Source organism: Centruroides vittatus, unplaced genomic scaffold (genome assembly GCF_030686945.1).
Source record: "Centruroides vittatus isolate TY-2023 unplaced genomic scaffold, ASM3068694v2 contig_905, whole genome shotgun sequence".
NCBI classification, from domain to species: domain Eukaryota; kingdom Metazoa; phylum Arthropoda; class Arachnida; order Scorpiones; family Buthidae; genus Centruroides; species Centruroides vittatus.
This window is the reverse complement of record NW_027122595.1, coordinates 541598-568982: the sequence shown is the minus strand read 5'-3', so window position 1 is coordinate 568982 and position 27385 is coordinate 541598. Positions and strand designations below refer to the sequence as shown.

The window sequence follows — 27385 nt, the reverse complement described above, 5'->3', positions numbered from 1 at the left end:
CCGTACGAAATAGAATTTATTGACAACAGATGTCAGCACTTGACTGCATCGTCTGGTCTATCGTCTGTTTTACATATTTTTGTCCAGGTGGTGTTTTGTCGACTTTAAAAGTAAATTATTTCATTTTTCGCATATTCATGCAATAATGTTACTATAATAAGTGCATTTATGCTATAATAAGTTTATTTAGCTATAATAAGTCAACGTGAGACATGACGAATCGCACGAGACTAGTCACCAACTATACCGCATAAATTAAAAAATCGCACATAAAAAGAGCGCATAAAAACAGGTTTGACTGTACTTTATTAGTATAGTGTATTAGGCCTGGTTTAAATACTAGCCTCCCTTTCATGGTTGAGCCAGTGCTGCCAGCTAAAACATGCAAAAATTTAACAAAAATAATAATAAAGTAGCCAAGACGTAACCAAATATTGTAGCGCCACATCACTAGCAGACATTTGAATTTGTCGACTAGAATGCGGTCGGTTAACCGATAAGTCGGATAATCGATGCTCTACTGTATATTGAAATTTTTATTACAGGTCAAGTTAGAAATGGATCAGCCTTTTCTGAAATTGAATTAGGGTTAGTCAAATATTTTATCAAGTTGATCAGGTATATATTTTTCCCATTGTCCATAATGGATTCTTTAAGAAGAAAGAATTATATTCTAGAATAAAAGTGATTATTCTTTCTGTAGACAGGAGATTAGCATCTCTACATTCTAGTTGTTCAACTTCAATCTCCAGTGGATTTAATACTGATACAATATTATTAATTACAGTAGTAGTAAATTAAGTAATAGGTATTTCCATAAAGAATGTACAGTGGAACTCCGTTTAACGAACGTAATCTGTTCTGTGTGTTCGTTTGTTAACCGAAGCAATTTTTCCCATAGAAATTAATGCAAATACAATTTATCTGTTCTAGCCTCCAAACTTTTTGTGATTTTTCTTTGATGAAAATGTAGAAAAACATAGTATCTATCATTAGAGCAAAAACATGTAAATTTTTTAAAAATAAAATAGCACTGTACATACTTTTTGTTTGTTGTAGTTGGTAGCAGAGGAGTAGAAATAAATGGAGCTTAATACTTAGAAGGGGAATCCCCCTCCAAAAAAATAATGGGTTAACACTTCATTGGGAAATTCTTTGAGTCAAGGTTTCTTTTGGTAAGGAACAATAAATTGACCTAAAGTTGATTATCTTACTTCTTTAATCAAAATTTTTCTCAAATGCGATAGTGCATTGTCGTCTTCTATTGCCACTATCACTTCTTTTTCTTGCATGCCATATTGATTAAATATATAAATCACAAAACTGAAAAAAGTTGTTTAGCACAAACACTTGGAGAAGCAATGCTTAACTCATGCATGCCTAACAGCAACTAAAATTTGACACAAAAAACAGTTACATTTGTTATCCGAATTTTGTCCATTATCCAAGACAAAATTTTTGCAAATAAAAGTTTGTTAGCCAATTTGGTCATTAACCAGGGCATTGGAATTTCTGGAAACAAGCTGCAATTCCAGAACAACCCTAATTCCTATTTACAAGAGATTTTCAAGAATGAGGCATGTTTATAATCAGAATTACATTGTAATTGTTATTAATTTTTATATTTTTTTCTTCATTATAACAAACTTATTATTGTGCAGATATAAAAAGTAGTGGTGTAATAAATCTAATAAGGTGGTTTTATGTGTGGTTATGTAGGTTGATTTATTCCAAACAATTTTATAATATAACTTGTCAAATATGTGCTGTCCCTTCTATCTAAAGTATTTTATATTAAGAATCTAAATTATATCTTATAGTGGGTAAAGAATGAGTATTTAAAACATTTACCAACATTTAATGTTTTTATATATACAGTCGAGTCCGCATAAGTCAACACCCCAAGGGGAAGTGAAAATATGTCGAGTTATCCAATGTGATGACTAAAGCGAAGTTGAAGAAAAAAACCACAAAACTACAATTAGGAAAATACAGTAGTGCAATGTACTGTACCTCTCTGACCATCCATCACTGGCACTAAAGTTGGTTTCTATTCCAAATACCCAAGCAATTTCCATCGCCTTTTGTTTCAGTATCAATCCCGAAAAGATATGAGGAGTGCAACAACAAGAATAAGACACCATACTGCATCAACTGTATGAAGTTTAACAAAAATCAGCCACCTAACAAGAAAATACCGACAAATCATAACGCCTTTAGTAGAAACTGTACCATGCTACAAAGAATAAAAAACCAACAAGTACAACTTACAGATTATGGCATATAATGGAAACCCAACCAACACTCAGAACTTACCTCACCATCAGCCTAACAATATGCAGTATGGCAGTCACAATTACACCAACACCGATTTAATTATTCTTAGCATCAATACACAGAAGTCCAAAGCGGCATCCTCAATGGTTATCAAGATCGCCGAGGAACAGAATGCCGACATTATTTGTATTCAGGAGCCCTATGTTATTAATAACACGATAGTCCGTTATGGCCGCTGGAGGGTCTTTTCTAACGACAACTCTCCTGTTTTCATCAAGACGGGCATCCTTATTAGGAACAATAACATTCTCGCTAACTATTGCCCTAACCTTACTACAGATCTGGTCACCACCGTTCTTCTAACACTCAATAGCAGACAAGTCCTCATTTCATCAGTGTACTGTTCTCCATTTCAAAACATCGAAGAAGTAATTGAACAACTCGACCAAATTAATACGCATATTGGGGACAGAAGTTGGATTATAACCGGCGACTTCAACGCAAAGTCACCAGTTTGGCATAGTCCAGACGAGGACCCTAGAGGTTTCAAAGTCTGTGAATTTATATCTACTAACCGCATTACTTCTTGTAACACTAGCCCATTACCAACATTTTACTGCACGAGGGGCAAGAGTTGGGTCGATCTGGTCCTCGCCAACAGTAGGGCTCGTAATCTTATCAAATCCTGCAGTACCATTGATGAAACAGGGGGGAGTGATCATAGATATATTAAAACTGTTATTAAAAACTCTGATCCCTCAATCAAGAAAAAAGCTACTATCAAAAAAACGAACTGGAAATTATTTCAAGACCTCTTCAAAGTCTACTGGGGCCACCTGAATGTAGGCTGTCTACACAATGTTCAGGACCCTGACGCCTTGGCTGAGCACTTAACCTCTTCTATCTTAGAGGCTTATCATCATTCTACAACTATTATAGAATCTAGTGGAACCAACGCTCCTTGGTGGAACTGCACTCTTCATCATCAGAGGACTATAGTACGTAGGCTCTATAAATCTTTCCTGAGAGAGACTGACCCAATAATTAAAGAAACGAAGAAGCGAGATTACATAGAAAAGCTGAATAACTATAAGACAAACATTAACATCGCTCGCACTGAAGCGTGGAAAAAGTATTGTTCCGATATTGGCAATAGGACGGCGTGGAGCGATCCTTATAGGATCGTGCTAAAGCCCAGGAAAAATACCAACATCCCAGCTCATATTGCCAAACCTGATGGCACAAGCACTGCTAATATGAGGGACACTCTCAACCATCTCTTGAACACCCATTTTCCAAGGGATAACACGGATAATGACACCGATGATCAGGCTAACATCAGAAGATCAACGGAAACGGCACCACTCACTGAGGATGATCCCTTGTTTACCTTTCGAGAAGTGAAACTAGCTATCAACTCCTTACGTAACAAGAAAGCACCTGGTAAGGATGCTATAACTGCAGAAATGGTGAAAAATGCCTACAACGCTATCCCTATGGCATTTGTCTACACTTATAACAAATGTATGACTCATTCTGCTTTTCCCAAAATCTGGAAGGAGGCTGTAATCAAATTCATACCCAAGCCTGGCAAGGATAGTCACACCACCGCCAATGATTTTCGCCCCATCAGTCTTCTACCGACTCTGGGCAAAGTTCTGGATGGTCTTGTTATTGGCAGAGTGAACTTTCACCTCTACGACAAAAAACTCTTAAATCCTAAACAATTTGGCTTTGTCCCCAAGAAATCAACTTGCCACGCTCTCCATTGCGCCACACAATTCATCTATAAGGCTTGGCAAAGTTCCCAACATGTCCTCCTAACATCCCTCGACTACCAGAATGCATTCAACTCGCTGTGGTGGCCAGCAGTACTACATCAACTCAAATCATTCGATTGCCCCAAAAATTTATACCTGATGATAAAGGATTACCTTAAAGACAGAACAATAGGAATCTATGATCTGGATAACCCGCTAGTCCTACCCATGACAAAGGGGTGCCCACAGGGCTCTCGCTCTGGCCCAGGACTTTGGAATATTATGCATGACAGTTTGCTAAATATAAATCCTCCCAACATTCATAGTCGCTGGTCTATTCAAGCGTATGCAGACGACACTTTACTAATGATGTGTGATAAAAACAACAAAAAACTACAATCAGAAACCAACAAATTACTTGAGGAGGTCTACAGCTGGAGCAAAAATAATAACCTTACCATTAATATCACAAAATCCTCTTGTATGCTTATGTCTAAAAGAACACAACTTAAGAAGCCTCCCTCTGTTAAAATCAACAACATCAGAGTTCCTTATACTACCGAAATGAAGTACCTGGGGCTTGTCCTGGACCAAGGGCTTAAGTGGACCTCCCATATTGAATACGTTTGCAACAAAGCACAAAAGTTATCGAACCTCCTCTTCCACATTGCTGGCAAGAAATGGGGCTTGAACAGCATAAGCCTAACGAACATCTATAAACAGGCAATCGAACCGATTATCCTTTATGGTACTCCAATTTGGGGAAAAGTGTCTACCAAGGTACATATCAAACGAACCCTTTCCAAAGTTCAAAGGATCAATTTGCTTCGTATAGCTGGAGCTTACCGGACCACGTCGACGGCGGCCCTACAAGTTATCACAGGCATCGCCCCTTTACATCTGACAATTCAAGCCAACCAAGCTGTATGGAAGATTAAACACTTGGACATCAGTGAACACAACAAGGAACAACTCCGTACATATTTAAACATAGGTAGCCTTCCCAACCTAAATATCGATGATCTCCTTCATCCTAATCCTAACACGGATCTATGGAATACTCAGCCACTTATGATACACCCCGCCAAGGAGGTTAATGTTAACATCATCAATGATAAGGAAGATCGCGGCTACCAGCATTACATATTCACTGATGGATCCAAGTCAGCAGACATGGTGGGTGCGGCCTTCGTCCATTATCAGTTTAATTGTGGGGTCCCCAGGCACATTGGTACCTACAAGCTTGCGAATTATTGCACCATTATGCAGGCGGAACTGTTCGCAATTTTAAAGGCCCTGCATTACATCAATATCACTTCAGACCTTAACCATTCAAAGGTCCTAATTTGCTCTGATAGCAGAGCTGCCCTATTGAGCATTGCAAACTATAGCTGCAAAGGGCACCTTCAGCAGCAAATCATCAGAGAGCTGGCCATGAATACCGGCGTTATTACTTTTCAGTGGGTTAAAGCCCACGCTGGAAATATTGGCAACGAGGAGGCCGATCGTTGTGCAAAGGAAGCAGCCATCCGTACTTTACATATAGGCTACAAGGAGATTCCCATGGTCGCAACTGAAAGACTAATTCATCAGACAATGATATACATCTGGCAGCGAAACTGGCAGGAAGAGACCACGGGTAGAAATACCTATAAACTTCTACCAAACGTCGTCAAACGACTTGAGTATCACCACCTGATTCCTGACTACATTGTGACACAATTATTGACTGGCCACGGCAACTTTCTTGCCTATTTACATCGATTTCGGCACAGCGATACTCCCAACTGTAGTTGTGATGGCAGCTCAAGTCAGGACAACTTCCACCTCATCTACGAGTGTAAGCATTTCGACCAACAACGAACTGCACTCTTCAGGACTGTCCTCATCGAGGGTCACAATTGGCCTTGCCTGCCCGAGGTCCTTGTGTCCAACAAAAATATCTACAATAAACTAATAAAATTCATTATTCAGACCAAAGCCTTGGACTTAAGAAACACAAGTAACTGAACTTTGCTTCTCTAGAAGCTATTAGGCTTCATTGTGTGCCTTGGTATTTTCTCCGAGCCTCGGCAGTTTGGACTCCCGTTCTACACAGCATTCAGCTATTGGCTGTCTTATGGATTTTCTCCTTTAACGGCGCAGCCTGCCTTGTGTGTCTTCACGCGAAATATATGCGGGTCATTGTAAATACTCCTCAATTAATTTTTTGTTATTTTTAGTATAGTCATCGCGATTTTGTGTATCTCATCTTCACCACCTTTCCTATTCTACTTTCCCCCCTCTTCACACCCACTCCCCTCTTCTCCCCTCCCCCACCCCCCTCCCCATCTTCACCCCCAGGAAATACCTCTGAGTCCTCCTGGGTTTTTCATCCCCTTTGGTTTATAGAGTGTCTATCAATCCCGAAACAGGAAGATTCGATGAACGAATGTGCTTAACCAACATACAAGAGAATCTTTGACATCTTTGTACAGCAACTTTATCTGGCATTTTCGAGACAGCCGCGGCGAAAATTCAAGAAAATGTTTCTTAATTTCCTCTTTTTTCTTGAGAATTTCCACTAATGTTGTTTTTGGAAGGTTTTCTTTGTTTTGCAAATTTGGCTTGCAAAGTTTTCTTACATTCAAATTTGGAAACAAGTTTGTATTTTTCCTTTAGTGGAAGCGTTGTTAGCTTTTGGACACTCATTTCTAACAGAAATGTAAAACACTTGCTACAAATAATGCATGCCTATGTGAGAAAATGCAAAATCGGATTCTGCGACGTTGATATAAATTGTATATTTTCTTTTTGTTTATCTGTTATTATTTTATATATAAAAATACATAAAATTTTAAAGGCATTTTTATTAATATGTATATATTAATAAGTCAACTCCCTCTCCTGAAAAAAATGAGTTAACACCGCACAGTGCAGTGTGAACTCATTTTTTTCGAGGGGAGTCGACTTATTGGATGTCTAAACGAGTGTGGGACAGCAAAAGTATGTCAACTTATCCAGTGGTGACGAGTTAAACGGTGTCTAGTAAACTGGGGTTTTTTAACATTAATACCTATGTAAGTCGGCCGGGACCATAGAAAACTGACTACTTGACTGACGGTGTCGAGTTACACCTATGTCAATTTTTGCAGACTTGACTGTATGTATATGTATATATATACATACATACATATATACATATGTGTATAATTAAAAAAATTGTTTTAAATTTAGGAGCCGTTCTCGATCTCGCCGCCACAGACATCATTATTGCAGCCGTTCTCGTTCACGATCTCCTAGACATCGTAGATAGTAAGTAAATTTATCTATTATTAAAATGCTTTTAAAATAATGCTTGAAAAATTGTGGCATGGGTCAAAAAATTATTCTAATGTTGTCAGATTAGATCATTTCATGATCTGAAATAATTTTAAATTTTGGTTCAGATTCCTGAAATTCATATATTATAAAGAAAGCAGCACTTTTTAAATTTATTTATATGCTGTAGTAAAACTTCAAAATAGTTGCATAATAAAAATGAAATCTGAATATGTACAAGTTTGTTTTTTCTGTCCTAAAGAAAATAAAATGATGTAGGAATTATTCTCATTTTCACGATTTTGAAATTTTACTTCAAAGCATGACAAGCCTACAAATAAGTTTTTTATTGGTATGTAATTTATAAAAGTAAACTTCTTGTAGCATTCAGTTATGATATATAGCCATGAACAAGATATTAAAATGTCAAAAATTAAATTTTTAATATAATGCTATCATTTCATATTTATTATTATTGATATGATTCCATATATTTACAATTTTTACAATATTTCCTTTATTTTTTAATTAATCAAAGATGTGAAGGGGGAAAAAAATCAAATACAGTTTAACCCGATTATAACGTCATCGGATATAACGACAACCCTAATATAATGTCAAATTTTTATCAGTCCCACGATTTTACTATACTAGATAATGTTAAAAAACCCACTTGTAATGTTGAAATATGATGATAAAACCCTGTTTTAAAGTCATATTTCAAGCACTCCCAAATTTACAAAATTAGATTACAAATTTTATTTAACAAGAAATTACAAAGAAACAAAGAAATACAAATTTTATTTAACAAAGAAAAACTACCTGTTCAGTCCTAGGGTCAGAGCCCACTTCCTAGAACAACTGGGTGATGCTCTCTCTACCTGACATTTGCCATTTTTAAACAATGTGACAATAGGTTATTACGTACTCATTTTTAAATTACTTTATGCCTAATTGTTAATATGTTATATTAAAAATAATAGAATATTTATATCAAATAGTTTATAAAGAAATGAATTATTTTTAATTGGCATACATTAATTTAACCTTTTGTTGCCTTTTGATTCAACATTATTCTCAAAACCAGAAGTTCTGCCATTATTGAAACTTAAGACAAATAGAAATTTCTTATAAAAGGTAATTTTTGACATTTTTAATTACGTCGATGTAAACTTAGACATAATAACATAAAGTTTATTTAACCATGTAGTTTGCATTTTTATACATACGATAATAAATTATTACTATCATAATAGATACAGTATGCTGTATTACCATTAAGAAATAATTTTTCGGTAATACATACAATGTTAAATTAGAATGGAGTTTATAATAGATTCTTAAACACACTTTGTACTTTTTATGGGACTGAAATTATGACCCTGCAGATAATGACACTCGGTTATAACTTTGAAAACTTGCCGGTCTCGTGGATGACATTATAAATGGATTAAACTGTATATACTACCAGTTAATAATTTTTAAAACTTAATCTAAATTTAAACATACACAAAAGTTGTTTGAATTGATTTAATTGTTTGTATGTTATGCAATTATTTTGTTTTATTATTTACATTTTGTAATTAAAATTTCTCATTTTTATATTGCAATCAGTCTTTTATTAAAATATTGCTTATTCAATGGTAATATGAATTTGCTGTTTAGAAGGAATGAAATCATAATTTAAAATCATTTAATAATCAGCATAATTTCTGGTAGATATCTGTTATTTAAGAATTGTATAGCTAAATTTAATAACATTGAGCAAACAAATTCTTGAAGTTTGACAATGAAATTATTTTTTATATTAGGAAGTGCTTATTTGAGTAGCTTGGTAGCATTAAAAATTCTCAGTTAAAACATTGCATTAATTTTTTTGAAATAAATCAAAAAATGCTGAATGCATGATTTTATAATACAAACTCAGTTTAATACTACATTTATTATAGTTTCTAATACTTAAAATATTTTATTTTTCCTGTTATGGCAATAGTGAATTTTATCTAAAATTTTTCCATTTTTTTCTTACTAGTTTATATAGCTAGAACATTTCATGCTTGAAAAAGACGTGTCTTTCTGCTTTGGTTAAATAGTATTTACTTATTAATATTATTGCTATTAAATATCAGTTACTGTTAATTTTATTTCTAATAATTTAATATGTTTTAATAAATATACTTTCAAATCTTCAAAATAATAAATTGATTAATTTTGAAATATGGGTGCTCCTCTACTTACAAACAAGTCAGGTTTCCAAGGTTTTGTCATAAGTTGAAAACTAACTTAGAAAGTACATTTACACACAGAATAACCACTTCTTGTTAGTATTGGATCCTTCAATGTACTTAATAGATGATGATATGCTTGTTTACCTGCTTACTACTACAGTGTGAGCAGGTAAACAGTACAAGTACTACTTAGTAGTGAGTGTTTCAAACATGATTTCTTTTCACCTAAACTGATTAGTTTTATGTCCAGTTTAGTTTCTATGATAATAGTGACACTTCTTGCATTTATTTCCATTGCTAGATTTGGTGTTATATTTTGGATGCACTTTCGAGCATTAGTCATAAAAATTTATAAAAATTGTGAACAGTAATGAAAAATGCTGTTACTATGACGTTATCAATGTCTGTCCCACTTTGTTAGTGGGAAAAGAATTTCAGAAACCATGTGAAATTTAAATTTTAGACATGTCAAATTTTTCATAAGTTGAATGTTAGGGGAGTACCTATATACAAAATTTTAATTCCATGAATAAGTAAGGGAAAATATATTTATCAAATAATTTTTGGCTAATTATTATATGGAGTTCATTAGTTTTAGTTTGTTGGCAATATTGTATGATTTCAATAGTACAAAAGTTGTTTAAATAATGAACATTGTAACAGATTGTTTCCACACTATTTGCCATTATAACTCATGATTGTTGTCATAAAATTGTGTTACTCAAATTCAAACTTTGTGTGCAGAAATTTATTATAACTATCTTAAATTTGAAACAATAAGAATTATTATTACAGTAATTCTTATTCCAGTTTCTCAAGTTAACATCATACTACCGTATTTTCACAGAATGACCAGCATTCTGGTCTATTTGGGAGACCATGAAATCATATTTTCATATGGAAAAACCTGGCATACCGGTTTAAGTGAGGTTATACATCACTCTTTAGAGGGTGCATTAAAAAATGAATGAGATACATCATATAAAAACAAAAGCGTTTTTATTCTAAAACTGAAACTGTCAGCATTACAACAAAAACTACAATTATGTTTAATTTCATTTTGTTTTCTTTCTAACCACATAAAATACTCTTGGAATTCTGAAAGTGCTTTTTTTGTGTGTATTATAATTTGATTCAAAAACAGAAAAATAAACATATATTAAATTTAAGAAACTCCCTGTAATTATCTCAACTTACACTGATTAACTGACTTTGTGTGAAATTTGAGATGTAGGTGTTATTTTTAAGGTCAGTGTAGCCCACACTGACTAACTATTGCTAATAATGTCAATAAGTTGTTAATTGTTTTATTGTCTTGTAAACAAAAACTCTATTTTTGATTTTAAGTCAGTTAAATTACAATGTTATTTTATTGTACTTGGAAGAATGTTTTCTTTAACTTTAATTCACAACTAGTTTTGTTAGATCTGATTAATTTCATATATATTGTAGTCTCAGTTTAACTAGTATGCTGATCTCCACATTTATATGCAGCATGATCATTCTGCAAAAATACCGTATAGTACCAATTCTTAGGCAAACAAATGATGACATTAAATTGAGGTTTGATTGTATATTTTGAATATCACACAATTGGATGTTTTCTCTACCCATGTACAAAATTTGTTGTTCTGTTACCTCTGGTCTTCGTCTGATAATGCATATGCGTGATCAGGCCATGTATGTTTTCTACATTAATAAAAGATATTGATTGATTGCATATTTTGAATACTGAGGTATTAATAGAGCAAGAAATTTTGTACTTTATTAATTCATTTATCTATCTAATACAAATGTTTTTTAATAGCTAGTATTTAAAAAGTGTAAAAGTTTGTTAAAGAAATAAAAACTAGAAAGTAAATGTGTGCATAAGTTGTACAAAATTATTTAACAAATTATTTACTTAATTTATTTAATTTTAACAGTGTAACTTCCAGAAATTATGCTACATAACATAAAATTTAAATATTAAGGAATAGCATAAATTTCAAAGTGGTAGCTTTCTTTCATATAGCTTCATTCAACACAATAGTTAATCAGTTTAATTCAGCCTTCAATATAAGTGATGTGCTGCAGTTGATTTGCATTATTTTTTTAAAAAATTTATAATTTGCAAATATTAGCCTTTAATTATAGATAATTGGTTTGAAAATGGAAGTTTGAAAGAAAAGAAAATACTGATTTACTGCTAAATCAAGTAATAGCAGTGAAAAGTGTGGGAGGAAAAAAACTCAATGAAAAATGAAGTTGAATGCATTGTTGAAGTAAAAGCGAATACCAGCAATGAAAATATTAATAGAGACTGAGGAATTTTGGAAAATACTTCCGTTTTAATCTAATTTTTATTTGCACAAAAGAAGAAACCATACTTCTCTTTCATACTGTGAAGTGGCAGAAATGAAACTTCATGCTAGTATTTGAAAAAAGTTTTGGGCCAGAATATGAGCTGCTAGTTCATTTTGTAGAAATTCAAAGGAATATGCATATTGTAATTATTTTTTCTATTTGAATAATGTTTGAGTCAATATCACAGATTAGAGAGCTATTCTATCAAAAGTAAAGAAGCATAGTACTGATTTCTTTATGCTGGAGTCTTTCTGGTTTCATTTGGCCACAAGGGAATAACACAAAATAAAAACTTCATAATCTATGTCGTCAAATTAAAAATATATATATGTTTTAAAAATTAAGCTTTTTATTTTTAGCAAAAAGTTTAGTTCATAATTAATATTTCCATTTGATACTGCTTCAGTTGTACTGAGATTTTAGATTAGAAAACAGACTTGGTTTCAGAAATTAATATGGTATTAATGCTGTTTAAACATGAGTTCTTTAAACATTTAAATCTAAAGATTTTATAAACAACTTCTAAAGACAATAAACAGTTGAATTACTATAAAAATTTTATATACATTAAAAACTGCAAACATTTTAAACAAAATTGTTAAGTAACATTTAATGAACACAGATGATTTTTTAAAAATTATATATATAAAATATTAGGTGCTTAAATATTTGCTTGTTAATAAAGTTTGATTAGTAGTTCAATTTATATTTTAAGCGTTAATTTTGAATAACCATACTTTTTTGAAAACTTTTATAAAATTACAATAAGTGTGCCCCGAAAAAAATTGTATCAAAATTAAATTATTCATAAATTTATGCCTTTGATTTTATATATTTTAACAAAATATTTTTAGGTAAGTTGTATGTTAAATAAGAGAGATGTAGTTATTGAAACAAATTATTGTTCTCTTTACTGTAAATATTAGAGAATTTAAGTTTGTTTAATTGGATTATATATAGGCAAATAAAAAATTATGGATATAGTTGTCATAGCTTTCAAAAGTTTGTAGAAATTTTAGCATCTGAAAAATTTCTAGCTTAGGATTCTGTAGCTTCAGAATTTTTAAATTGAATTTGTTATTTATATTAAAATTTGAAGGAAAGATTTATTTAATAGAATTTTAGTATTAGAAAATACCATAAGCTTAGAGAATTTATCTTATTTTAAACTGAATTTTTATATTTATTAACAGTTTTGTTCTGGTTTCTTTTTATTGATAGAAATTTGAGTAGTTGGCTTATGTAATACTTTATAAAAGGAATTATTGATTGCAAAATTTGATTATCTTTTAATGATGATACTGAAATTAAATTTGAATAAAATTATAATTATTCCTTATATTATTTAATTGTAATGGCATTATTTTTAGATAAAATAAACTGAAGGAAAATCAGTGATTATTTATATATGTATATAACAAAATGAGATACAAAGGAATAGGTTTAGATTATATTTGGATGGTTTAAAATTTGAATAATTGTACATTATATTTCAAGAAATGATAGTTTTACAATCATTTGCAAGCCAATTGCATTGCAACTTGGTTGTTAAAGAACCCAGTAATAAAACACAATTAGAAATAAGTTTATTTCTAAAATAAAATTTGATGATGGTATTGTATTTTGTTCTGATTAGTAATTGTTGTTTAAGAATGTTTGGAAAAAATTATAATTTTATTTTTGGAATGGATTAAAATTTTGTTTTTGAATAGAAAAGTTTTTTCATACACATTAAAAATGGATATCAGTCTTATAGTTTTCTTTTTTAGTGAATAAAAACTTATTCAGTTTACAAACCATAGAAAATGAATGAAAAAAGTTATAGTATGAACAACGTGAATTAATTGCAATCACCACTTGTTAAATGACCAAAAATAGGAATGAATTCAATAAAAAAAATTGCAATTATTTAAATTAATGTAAAATATATCTAAGTTTCAAAGTATTAGATTTATTCATAATCAATTCAACTTTTGTGATTGATAATGCTAACCAAAAAACAAATTCAGAGTTATGAAACACAACATAAATTATGAATTTTCTGAATCATAACTGAAAAATATGATAAATTTGTTATTTGGTGATCAGTAAGTAAGCTTAGCTAGTCTGGTTGGGTTGATTTGCTGTTTTTCTCCATTTTTTTGAAAAATCCATTTGAAAAAATTTAGAAATTTAATAATTTTTATTAAGACATTTTCATTTCATTGAGATTTCAGATCTGTTTAACCATTTTATTGTGATTTCAAGATAACATCATTTCTCTTTTGTAATTAAACAAGGAAAACAAGAAATTTTTATCAATATATAAGTAATTATAAGAAACATAATTTAAACACTTGATAAAAATGTGTACTGTACTTATAAATATCGATACTTCAGTCACTTTTGTCATTATTTAATTATAAAAATATTTTTAAACTGCTAGCATTGGCAACAATTACAATGTATTGTGGAATGAAAGAGGATTTTGGAAGAAAAAAAATTCAAAATTTTGTTTGGATATTATGTGAAAAGCAAAGTTTTAAATGTTTGAATGAAAATGATAATTTTATCTGTGATTAAAGCAACAATCATTTAAAAATGAAGCAGCTGTATAAAATCATTATCATCTTCGAATAGATATTCATTTCTGAAATTATGGAACATTTGTTTGTTGGATATTATTGGATGTTTCAAAATCTTAACTTTTCCTGTCTTGAATTTTTATGGAGAGATTGTTTAAAAAATATATTTGATCTTAAGTAAACTAAGAAAGTAGAAATTGAAGAAAAAATCTTTATTTCAAAGAAAATTATATCTACTCTTTTTGATGAAATTTACATCAGTTAGAAGACATCAGATTCCAGTTAAGCTAAGATAATGACTCTTCATGTTTAAATTTTAAAAAAATGACAAATAAGATGCTTTCTTCAAAGCAAAGATCAGGTAATTAGTTCCTCTGTAATTTGGGATCAAAAACACAGAAGGATGAATGGGTTAATGTAAGATTATGGAATCTCTGTTTTTAAAAAGTTCATAATTACAATAAATGTTGTGATTATTAGATTTCATTTTATAAAAATGAAGTCATCCATGAAATGCCATCAATGCCTAAGTGAGAAGTAAGATAATCCATTGTAATAGCCAAAGAACCCATGGTTTCCTTTAACGGTAAGTTAAAAACAGTAAATTGTTTTCTTAGCAAGTTATTTACTTCATCCAACTCAAACTTGAGCTCTTGCTTGAATGCTTGTTCCAAATAAATCATCTGTATTCTTAATTTTCATTTGTTTGGTCTAAATTCAAAATTAAATAAGTGAAACAGACAAGATCCTTTTCTACTGTTGTTAGGAAACTTATGATTTAGGAATAGCCATTATTTTTAAAGTTAAATTATTCAGAAGAAATAATTGTACAGGATTGTATTGCATGATCTATATCAATTGATTTAAATTTAAAGAATTGAATTCTAGTCTGAGGAAGTTGAGTTTCTTTGCCTAGAGAAATTGTCTTAAGGCTTCAGCTATCACTCAACTTCATTATTGTAATTTGAAGAAAAATTGTTGGTTTAAATATCTGCTTAATAATAATGTGAATTTAATGAAAGAAATAACTCATCTAAAACAAATCATGATAAATTAATAGTGCTTTTTGTGTTTAAATGAAAATATGCTTCTAAATTTCAAAGTTTTAAGAGAAATCATAAAAGCTAATTGCATATTAGTTATTTAGCTAAAAGTTTTTAATAGAAGGAATAACTTGGATGTAATGATGACAGATTTATGAGAAATAAGATTGAAAAGTAATGAAGTATTCATTTTTACACTTTGAAATTTGTTATAGATTTTTGAAATATTTCTCAAAAATTTGAAACTGCAGTTAAATTTATTCAGAGCTTGCTTTTAAAAATGAGAGATTTCAAAATATATATTCAATTAAAAGCTGCTATAAATTACATCAATGAAAGAAGAATTAAAAATATAATCAGATAGAAAGAATTTCTAATTGAAAAACTACTTTGAGTGAAATTAGAGATGACATTAAATAATTCAAGGCTACATAATAGTTAGCTCAAGGCAAATTTATTATTTTTGTTGTTATAATCAGTATTAACTTTCTGATTCAGAAACTTTGAAAATGATAGATTTACAATATCAGTCTTAAATACTTTGTTATATCGTATTCTGAGTAAATTTCAGCAGATTTATATTTAATACATATAAAATTTAAATAAAAAATAGTAATTGAAACTTAAATATGTTAAATGTGTTATTAAATGAAATTTCATAATTGTTTTTAGTGATCGCCATCGAGATTATTACAGAAGTCATAGCAGATCACCTATGTCCACTCGTCGTCGACATGTTGGAAATAGAGTATGTATTTTAAAATTTTAATTATTAACATTAAAACTATTACTTATTAAGTATATAATTAATTTTATATAAAACTAGCTGTTACCTGCAACTTTGCCCATGTGGATTTTGCAATTTGATAAAAATAACCCTTCCTTGGTACTTCACTAAGATTCTCAATCATTAGTTGTTACTAATTTGGTAAAATTAGTGTTTTTTGTTTGTTGACAAGACTGTCTTGTTTATAAAATTGTACTGCCTTGTCTTATCAGCTTAGAGGTATGAAGGAGTACATGTCAAGAGTTGAAATTTGGCAGAGTATTAGGTGCCCAAATCATGCGTGCATAAAAAAAAGGACTCGTAGGTAGTTGGAGAACCGAAACACAATAAAATACAAAATGGTGACACTCTCTACAAACAGGCAGTAGTGCAAGATTTGCGCTTGCATTGCTGGTTGGTAAGTTGGAAATACAAATATTGTGAAATCAAATTTTGACAAGCACGTGCGTTGGGAAGTTCTAAAAGCAAATGTTGCTAAATTGAATTTTGACAAATAAATCTTTGAAACATCTCATTTGCCTGTCCTATGTTATTCCCCACATATTTCTGGTCACCATGTGCTAACCTTGATTGATTGACCGGAGACATCGCATTTCATCATTGGAACTTTTTGAAACTAGATGGCGCGTCATTATAATTTTATATTAAAACTAACTTCCAAAATAGAATTTTTTTTTTCCATTTATTAATATATATATTGTTTGTGCAAAATAAAAAAAAATAATTGCGAACGATACAATAGCCACCAGAATTTTTTTCAAAAACGGGAAATTTTCACATTGACAAAAATTCAACCTGGGGCGTCACGCAACGGAGAGAAATTTCAACATTGGATAGGTTGATTTCACTGAAAATGCATCATGTATGACCTCGTTCTCGTGGCTGTGGCCGGCGAAGTTTGAATGATTACGCTCAAAACCAGTGATACCAAAGATGATTGGAGAATGAGAACGAGACCCACCGTAAGCTTCAAAGTGATCCTGCTTAGTAGTGAGTCATCCAGACAGTCTTATCCCAAATACGGCTTTGCCATTTTACTTGTTTCAAACTATGGACTGCTAATGTACCTAAGGTAGAAGCTGTTTTTCGGGTTAAGCCTTAGTTCTCTCTCTGTTTCCCCCTTGGGGAATTTCCAAAAATCCCTTCTTAGTGTGCATTCTGGTGACACACCCTAACTGTACCAAATTTCACCTCTAGGTTCAGTGGTTTGCTCTGGCAATGATGAATCAGTCAGTCAGTCAGGACATGTAATTTTATATATATAGATAAAATTCTCATTCTCTGATATGCAATTGACAATTTGTATCGTATCATATACACCAGTGATTCTCAAAGTGGGGGTTGCGACCCCCAAGGGAGTCGTGAAAAATATTTGGGGGTCGCTGAAAAATTTATGCCAGATCAATTTTTTTTCAAATATTTTATAAATTTACTATGGATTCATGTTTAGAAATAATAGAAATAAAAAATATATAAAATAATTTTTACTTAAATATATTGCACATATAAACAATAAAAACAATATAAATATTTAAATACGAGCCTAAATATAATATTCATAAATTTGTGCGCTATTGGGGAAACCCCAAGTGCCACTCCGCCTAAACTATGATAGAACAGCGTTGTCATTTGGAACGATGTTCGCTAGCAGCATTGCGTCTGTAGGTAAGTCCAGTTAGAAATACAGTAGAGCGTCGTTATCCGAAAACTGATCAACCGAAAGCGTTTCAATCGGCAAATTCTAATTTCTGCTAGTGCTGTGGCGCTGCAATATTTGGCTATGTCTTGGGATACTCCGATATTATTTTAGTTGATATGCGTTTTTAGCTGGCAGCACTGGCGCGACCATGAGAGGGTACTTAAGGACGTGCCAGTATTTGAACGAGACTTTTTTCCCATCGTGAGTGGTAAGGTTTGCTTGTTTTTTTCAGGACTGTGTTGTGCTGAATCGGAACGTTTTGAGACTAGACTAACTTCCGAAATATAATGTTTTTTGTTTTTATATTTTTCAATATATTTATTTTGTTTGTGAAAAATAAAGAAATAGTTTTAAGTGCAAAAGGGGGTCGCGGACCAAAAAGTTTGAGAAACACTGATATACACTATCTACCAGAAAGTAATTGGATACCTGTGATAGAACAGAAAAACAAAGTTTATTCATTGTCAATAGTTGGTGGAACCTCCACAGGCGGAGATACCCTTTGGGGCATCTCCGCACCATCATACAAGGACTCTCCACTAGTCCTTGTATGATGACTGGCAGTATTTTCTTCCACTTTGCTTGGAGAAAACATATAAGTTCCTTCACCGATTTTGGGCGGTGGGGACCCCTTCAGTTGACGCTCAGACTCATCCCAGAGGTGCTTGATAGGGTTCAGGTCCAGGCTCTGAGTAGGTCAATCCATTCGTTTAATCCCATTGTCACTATGCCAAGCAATGGTGGTTGTCACAACATGACAGCTGGCGTTATCGTCCTGGAAGTAACATGGGTCTAGCCCATAAAACTGCCACAACATAGGAAGCACGTGGTTATCTGAAATAGTGCAGTAGGCATTGCCGTTGAGCCTACCATCGATTGCAACCAAGAGTCCCAGGCCATATCAGGAAAAACACACCCACACCATAACTCCACCTCTGCTGAACTTCACTGTTGGCACAATGCATTCCAGTAGGAGGCATTCTCAGGCAGATGCCAAACCCAGACTCTGCCATCCAAACGGAAGAGGGTGAACCTGGATTTGTTGCTCCAGAGAACCTGTTTCCACTGTTCTTTGCACCAAGCTAGCTGAGCAGCACTGTTGATCCTTGTGATGAAAGGCTTGTGGGCAGCAGTGCATGTCCATGATAACCAAGCAGATAGGCTTCCTTACAGATGGTATTCATCGAAACAACAGACCCGGCTGCCTTTTGAAACTTCCTATGGATGTGGGCCATCGGTTGGGTGCGGTTCTACTGAATTTCTCTGGAGAGCACCTGTCGGTCTCTAACTCCCAGTTTCGCGGGTCTGCCTGTTTGGGACTTATTCTGACAGTTACCACTCACTTTCCACTTGTGAATCACGTAGCCCACTGTTGATTTTGGGTACTTCAGCTCGCTGGATATGTTATGTATGGAATGGCCATTTCTGTGATAACCAATGATTACACCTTTTTCAAAATCAGCTCCGAATTGCATGGCATTTTGCATGTGACCCATGCTGATTTTCTTTTCTACTCGATATTTATCTGCAGCAGCCATGATGTGTATTAAGACTGCAAATGTGACTGCAGGGGTGTCCAATCATTTTCTGGTAGATAGTGTGCATCTTGATTTTTCAGCTTCATGAGTGTGATTTTATGAAGATTTTTAAATTTTATCAAGCACCCATTTTCACAAATAATTAGAGCATAATTTTTTCAAATTTATTAAAATTCAGTTAGGGCTTTCATGGAATTTTATTTATGAAAGGATTTAAAGTGTGATGAAATAATTTATTTTAGCTGCCAAAATTTTGTGCTATTATTATGTTAACTGTTCACACATATGATATATGAATGGTAACTAATATCAGTTTGTAATTAAGTGTAGCTTAAAATATGAATATTAAAATTGTTTATAGAACAAGAATGCATTTGTGATATTTAACTAAACTAATATTATTTTTAAACATGATCATGGTCATTGATCTTTTTTCCAAATTTTCAGCAGGTTAATAATATAATAAATATGAAAATTTAGAATTCAAATATCACAGTATTGCTCAAATTTTTTATGTAAATTAATTTTGCACTGTATATTATTTGTTTAAATTTGTTTGATAATGTGTGTGGATGACTGAAAAATTTTAATGTGTATCATTTATTATATTCTGGATTAACATACTATTTAATGAATTAATAGGATAATCCACAGCCAAGTAGATGTCTTGGAGTATTTGGTTTGAGTTTATACACCCAGGAGCGTGATTTAAAAGAAGTATTTTCAAAATATGGTCCTCTGGAAGATGTTCAAGTGGTATATGATGCACAGGTAAAAATATTTAAATTTACATAATGTTTAGATTTGATTACTTTGTATGTGTACAATTTAATATATTAAATTGTGGATACTTTTTCTTGCAACGGTGATCAGTTTTTATCAATATACACATTATTTATGTTGTTTATGTAATCATTTGTTTATGTAATAATAATCATGTTAGTTTTAAAACTGTGTTGTTTAAATTTTGAAACATTTCCTACTAGTTAGTAGGATGACTTAAAATTTGTCTGTAATCTGTAATTATTAATTTCATCACATTAGCTAAGAGAGAAAATATGGCAATGCAAATTTAATTTAATCATTCAGTGTTTTTATATAATAAACTGGAATTTGTAACATTTTTTTTAAGTGCTAGACTTCAGTGTTTTGGTGAATCTCCTGTCTCCCAAAGCTTCCTTCAAAGAGTCAAAAGTTGATAATTGCACAGTGACTGATTTAGATTGTAGGCTAGGTCAGTGGTTCTCAATCTGTGGTCCGCTGAACACGGGTACTCCATGAAGCCACTTCAAGTGTTCCACAAAAAAACAAATATACAATTAAAAATTATTGCAAAAGAAAGATCAATACAATGTAAAATAATTTTTGTATGGGAATGTAATTAGAAAACACCAATGTTATCATCTACTAGACTGTTTTCTTGATTTCAAAAAGGTTTGCCACCCCTGCTTTAAAGCTGATGTATTGTAAGTGTTCTGCAGAAAACAATGTAAAAGTTTAGAGTTCCCCAACTTCAAAAAGATTGAGAACCATTGGGCTAGGTAATCCAGACTTTCTCAACCAAGTCTGTTAATCATCTCCAATATGCACAGAGCTGCACTCTGACACCAATCAAAAGATTGTAGGCAAAGGATTGTTGCCAAAACAATGGGGGAAAATATTAGCTTGTGGACGGAAATAAGAAACATAAATTTGGTTTATGTAATACAAAGTTCCATTGCCATTACTGAAATTCTGGACAGAAGTTGAACTGCCCCTTGCATTTATTTTTTCAAGTAAATTTATTAAACATCAAAAATTACATAATTTTTGATAATCCAAAAATACTGTATTATTCTAAGATTGTGCAAATTATATAATAATTTAAATATTGAAAAACAAATTTATGATAAAGTTGCCAGTAAGATGCATATAGTAAAATTTGTATAATTTTATGACATTGAATGCTATTGTTATTTGAGATAACAGTATATCTATCATAAGATACAGTGGAACTTTGCTTAACAAGCATAATTTGTTCCAGAACCTTACTCGTAATGTGAAACACTCATTAAGCGAAACAATTTTTTCCATAGAAATTAATGTAAAATATGATGATGCATTCCATGCCGGAAAAAATACCCAAATACCATATTTACTTATGCATAAGATGAGGTTTTTATTTATTTTTCACTGCTTCAAAAACCTAGGTTGTCCTATATGTGCAAGCAAAGGATCCTTTGCATTTTTGCAATAATTTTTGTCAACCAAGTTCATGCTGCCATTATAGCAGAGTGCTATCGAGGTCAAGGTGAATATGTCGCTTTTAAAGAGATGATCTGAGGAGGCTGGTCACTTAGCAACGATTATAAATGTAGTTATTTCATATTTGTTAAATTGGTATTTTTAATGAATATTTGTACATTTTGAATCATTAAAAATAGACTTTTTCTGGTCATGTGCATTATCTTTTGTTTTGCTATGTGGGTATCAGGTGTGTGGAAAAGCATTCTTCAAAAGCTGATAGCAGTCATTTAGGAACTACTGCATTTTAAATTCACTCGACAGATCAGAGGACGCTGCTTTGTGGAGTAAGAGTGAAAAAGAGGAGAATTATAACGAAACTTCAGAGGGCGAGTGCAAGTAGACAAAAGGTGATAGTGTCAAGAAAACATGGTTGTTTGCCTTAATACATGCATATGATGATAATTTATTTGTGGTTAAACGAAATAAAATTAGAATTGTATTAATAAATCAAATTTTCTTTGTTTTGTTCTTCAAAGTCGCACCTCGTCCTATATGCGAGATCGTCTTATACATGAGTAAATACAGTATTTGATGTATAATGTTTATTCAAAGAAAATTATACAATATACATTGTTAAGGAGTGTAAACCATTTTCGTCTTTTCTTCTATCATGGAATTAACCAACCTGAAATGCAAATTCAATTTGCCGAAACAAAAAAATCAGATAATAGCATGGAGTATGTGCACAATCTGGGACCTTCCCCTCTCCTCGACATTCGTTAAGTGAGGTTTCACTCACGTAGTAAGCTAGAAAATGTCATAATGCTTTGGTAGATGAAAATCTTGAATTATACATACAAATCTTTGTGAACAAAAATTTATCAAGTATTACAGAACACATCAGTCTGGCTAGTTTAGAGTTAATTGTCAAAGTTTTGATTTTGGATTGGTAAACTGAAAGTTAAGATTTTAGTTGAAAAATTTGTGATTAAAGCTGAGTATTTTGATATATATTTTTAACTATAATTAGCAGATGTTATATTTCATATTTTAAATTTGAGCTTGACTCTTTAAATAATTTTTTTTTTTTTTTTTTTTTAGACTGGAAGATCACGTGGATTTGCATTTGTTTATTTTGAAAATGTAGAGGATTCAAAAATGGTAATTTTTTTTTCTCTGAATAATTGGATAATTTTTATTTAATGTTAAGATTTACTTTTTAAATATTTAAAACAGCTAATTTTATTGTTTGTATATTTGTATATAATTAAATGTTAAAGTTGAATTAAATTTAATTATCATAACATGATTTATTTTTGTCTGCAGGATGTTATATGGTTTGGAATTTCCATACAAATTTTTCAAGAAATATTTTCTTACATACATCTATCCATTATTTATGATCAGTTTTATCTTTCACTTTATCATATCTATATGTAGAATTTGTTTTATCAGCCATAAGTTTTTCTATATATTAGTTCTGTTTGTAATTCTCCAATTACCTTTCTAACAACATAATTTTAATTTATTTATCTCTATATCTATAATCATTTTTAGTCTCATTATTTGTGATGTCCTAAATTCTATTATTAATTCTAATGCAGTTGAATTCTTTTAAACTAAATACATAATTATCAGAGTTTAATATAAATGATGATCAAAAATTGATAGTAGTGCAAGGTATAGCAATATAGATGATCCAGTATTGAAAATACATGGTGTATCAAAAAGAATATGAGTTTTAAATTTGTATTCGTCTTACTTGCAGTATAAAATAATAAATGATACCTGATATGAAATGGGAATGTAGAAAGCTTTTATATCGTACATTACAAGTGCTCGATGTCAGAACTCTCTGTTACGCAGCAAACATCCAACCAGTAGTTCAGTTCTTATACTCTGGTCAACTTGCCCTGTGTGGTGGGTGCAACAGCCTCAACAATCCTGTGTCTTAAGTGTGGTATGTTTGAAAGTAGTGGTGGTGCACACACCCAATCTTGTACATATGAGGGTGGATCAAATATAAACTGTAATTTTTTTTACAATATAATTGGATTGCTGTTTGTTAGATTTCAATGTAAAATGTCTTTGTATTCTCAAAATGAACTACAAATGCATTTGTAGTTCATTTTGAGAATAAAATCATAGTTTCTAACTGAGAATTGCTGTGAGACTGTCTACCATAAGTTTTTGGATTACAAAGATGTTTTACATTAAAATGTAATTTTTTTAGACATTTATTGATTAATAATATACACAAGTGAAAACTTTAGTTCTTCTCTACATAACCTCCTGCAAACTCTACACACTTTGACAATGATTTGGAAGCTTCAATATCCTTCTTTCATAAAAAGATTGAGGGCAAGTTATGAACCAATTGCGCACGTGCTCGACTTCTTCATCGCTTGTGAATCGTTTTCTTCCAAGTGATTCCTTCAAGGTGTGAACAAAAAATAGTCAGAGGGACAAGTCTGACTATAAAGTCTGGAGGGTGTTCAAGGGTTTTCCAGCCCATTTCTTCCAATTTATTCCTTGTCAAGAACATAGTGTGAGGCCAACAACCTCGAACCCATCAGGCACTAATTTTTGTGAAGCCAAGATGATCAGTGATAACAGATTGAACACTCCCATAGCTGATACCCACTTCTGATGAGATTTCTTCAATAGTTAACCGGTGATCACGTTCAATAAGCTCTTGAACGGCATGGATGTTGTCATCTGTAAAGCTTGTCCTTGGGCATCGATTATGACCTTCATTTTCGACATGTTCTTGCCCACCCTTAAATTCTCTGGCCCACGTATACATACAATTCTGAGACAGTGTACTGTCCCCAAACTGTGCCTTCAATCGACTAAAAATTTCTGAGGGTTTAACGCCCTCATTAGTTAAAAACTTTATGATGATGCATTGTGCAACAGACAAATGTACAGTACCTTTTGCTCAGTCATGGCTGTATTAACGACAGAACCAAGCGCACTCATTAACCAAACCAGTTTTCCCACTCCTCGCGAACCAAACATCAACTGCCTTCTACATCATCTAGCTAGGAACTGCGTGTTAAGCAGAATAGCAAAATTACCATTTATATTTGATCAGCCCCTGTACCTCCACAGAAAGAAATTGCATGAGGGATCGATCTTTTCAGGAACTGGGAAATAACTGGACTACCAGTTGGATGTGTGTTATGAAAGGAAAATGTACAAAGCATTTATATCTGATATGATTTATTTTATACTGCAAGTAAGACAAATACAAATTTAAAATTCTGATATTCTTTTTGATACACTGTGTAAAAGCATAAAAAGAAAGTTATTTCTTTTTGACTTTTTATGAGTTTACAAATAAGAAATGCTTTGTGATAATGTATGCAACAAATAGCATTATAAACATAAGAAATCTTGCACTATGTATTTGAAGTATATTGAATAGATCTTTCATTATTTTAAATAGAAAGATATTAAATGTTTTAATAATTTAAGCTAGCAATTAATTAATGATGGTTGTCACAATAATAACTAAAAGTTACTTAAGGGGAAAAAAATTCATCTAATTTAATAATATAAAAAATATAATACGACATTACAAAGTTAAAAACTTTGTCTTGTCCTTTTTTTTGCCGTATTACACCATCAGCAGTCCTCAAGTCCTCACAGTTAATCTAATTTACATCATCTAATTTAGTTTTCTAAATTGATTTTTCACATAGTGATCAGATTTGCAAACCAAAATTGTCAAGTCAAGATAAACATTGATGTCATATTTTTTTAAATAGATAAGATATAAACTGTCTACTTTTAACTTATGATTTCCTTGAAGTTTGAATAACATTGATATAATTAATAATAAATCATAGTTAAACAGTACTACCTAATTTATAAAATTTATAATAAAGATTTGACATTGTTAATGAAGGTGAGAAAATGTTCTTATTTTTTGAAGTTTTATTACAGGTGGTAATAAATTTTTTTTTTTCAGGCAAAAGAGAGATGCAATGGTCAGGAAATTGATGGGCGTAAAATAAGAGTAGACTATTCCATTACTCAGCGAGCTCACACTCCAACGCCAGGAATATATATGGGAAAACCAACTTAGTAAGCAAAAAATATTGAATTTACCTTTTGTATATAAGTTATAATTAGACTTTTCTCAAATTTTATTTCATAAAGCATACACTAAACAGTGATTCTCAAGCGACCCCCCCTTCTTAGCTCCGCAACCCCCAAATAGTAAATATAAATAAAATTAATATTTTGCAACCCCTACCCAAAGGAATAATAACCAATTAAGAAAACAATTTGCTTTTGTGTGTTTCTAACACAGATCCACACATGGAGAACATTTTAAATGAAAAACAAATGCAACCATCACATTAATTTCTTTTCTTTACATGGGTACATATTGTAAGTAAAATGTTTAAGTTTATAATAAATGATTTTTTTCTCATAAAATGATTTCATTATTGTTTTGCAACTCCCCTTTAATATCACCACGACCCCCAGGTTGAGAAACGCTGCACTAGAATACATGGTTCTGCATTTTGTAGTTAACATTCTCAAATTTCAATAACTAGTTTGTTTTTTTAATGAATCAAAACAATATTTTTAATTGTATGTTATCTGGAACAACTTCATATGCAAAATTACAAATGAAATTTTAATTCCTTTAGAATTCATTTAAACAAAATTATGAATAACTTTATAATTTATTTATTTATAAAAGTTATGTTATTCCTACACAGCTTTTCATTAAGACAAGGGGGCAGAATAGAAATAATCTTTGAAAATCTTAAAAATAATTCCCTTATTCAGTTTTTGAAGTATATGAAGGTTATAATAAAAACTTTGAATCTTAAGTACTGTTTTTATTTAAATTATATTTAAATATTTAATTATTTTTATTACAATTGATTTGGGTTCAAAAAAGTGATTTATTTTTGAAATATAAAATAATTTTGGTAAAAGCATGAATTTAGTATTTGATCTCAGTTATTTTATCTGATTATTGCACAATAATTTCAATTTGTTTATGTGTATATAGGTTGGTTATTAGTGTTTACTGTTTGATTGTTTACAAATTACATACATAAATTTATCTTTATATTTAAAATTTAATATAATTATTAACTTAATATTTTTATTTTCTGCTTCATTCCATTATTTCAAAAGCTATCATATTGAATTGTTTTAAAGATGATAACTTTTCTTAATTAAGGGAGGCTGTATACAGAGCTATCATTAATATCAAAATTTTAGTAGCATCAGTAAGATTCGTGGGTGTCTAGTTTATCTGTTCAAATAGGTTTATATTAATTTATAGAAAACAATAATACTTAAAATAGCTAGCTATTTATAATTTAACAAATACATTTAAAATGTGTACTAAATTTTTTAAAAATATGATTTTACAATATTTAAATTACATAGCAATCAGTCATATAATTCAGTCTGATAAACAAATTATTTGAAATAAAGTAATTGTTGCATTTAAAACTATAATTTTGTTGTTCAAAGTCAGGCTTGCATATTTTATAAAATTATTTTCCAAAAAATTATGACATTTCTTTTTTCTCCTATAATCTATTTTAACTACTAATCATTTGTGTGCAGATGTTAATGA

General features: G+C 31.2%; 2 protein-coding genes across 3 annotated transcripts in view; both read left to right on the top strand.

Moving 5' to 3' along the window:
• The window catches only part of LOC136984167 (PAT complex subunit CCDC47), a 212828-nt gene that overhangs the window by 15177 nt on the left and 170266 nt on the right, over nt 1-27385 (top strand). The window lies entirely within an intron of this gene.
• Nucleotides 1-27385, top strand: part of tra2 (transformer 2) — a 56333-nt gene that overhangs the window by 26377 nt on the left and 2571 nt on the right. For both annotated transcript variants that reach the window (XR_010882159.1, XM_067281105.1), the window contains exons 3-7: nt 7254-7331; nt 16191-16266; nt 20185-20313; nt 22870-22929; nt 25745-25860. Coding sequence is in view for 1 of the 2 variants with exons in the window: in XM_067281105.1 (XP_067137206.1) it covers nt 7254-7331; nt 16191-16266; nt 20185-20313; nt 22870-22929; nt 25745-25860 (459 nt within the window). In the remaining variant the exon portion in view is untranslated. The remainder of the gene's footprint in view (nt 1-7253; nt 7332-16190; nt 16267-20184; nt 20314-22869; nt 22930-25744; nt 25861-27385) is intronic.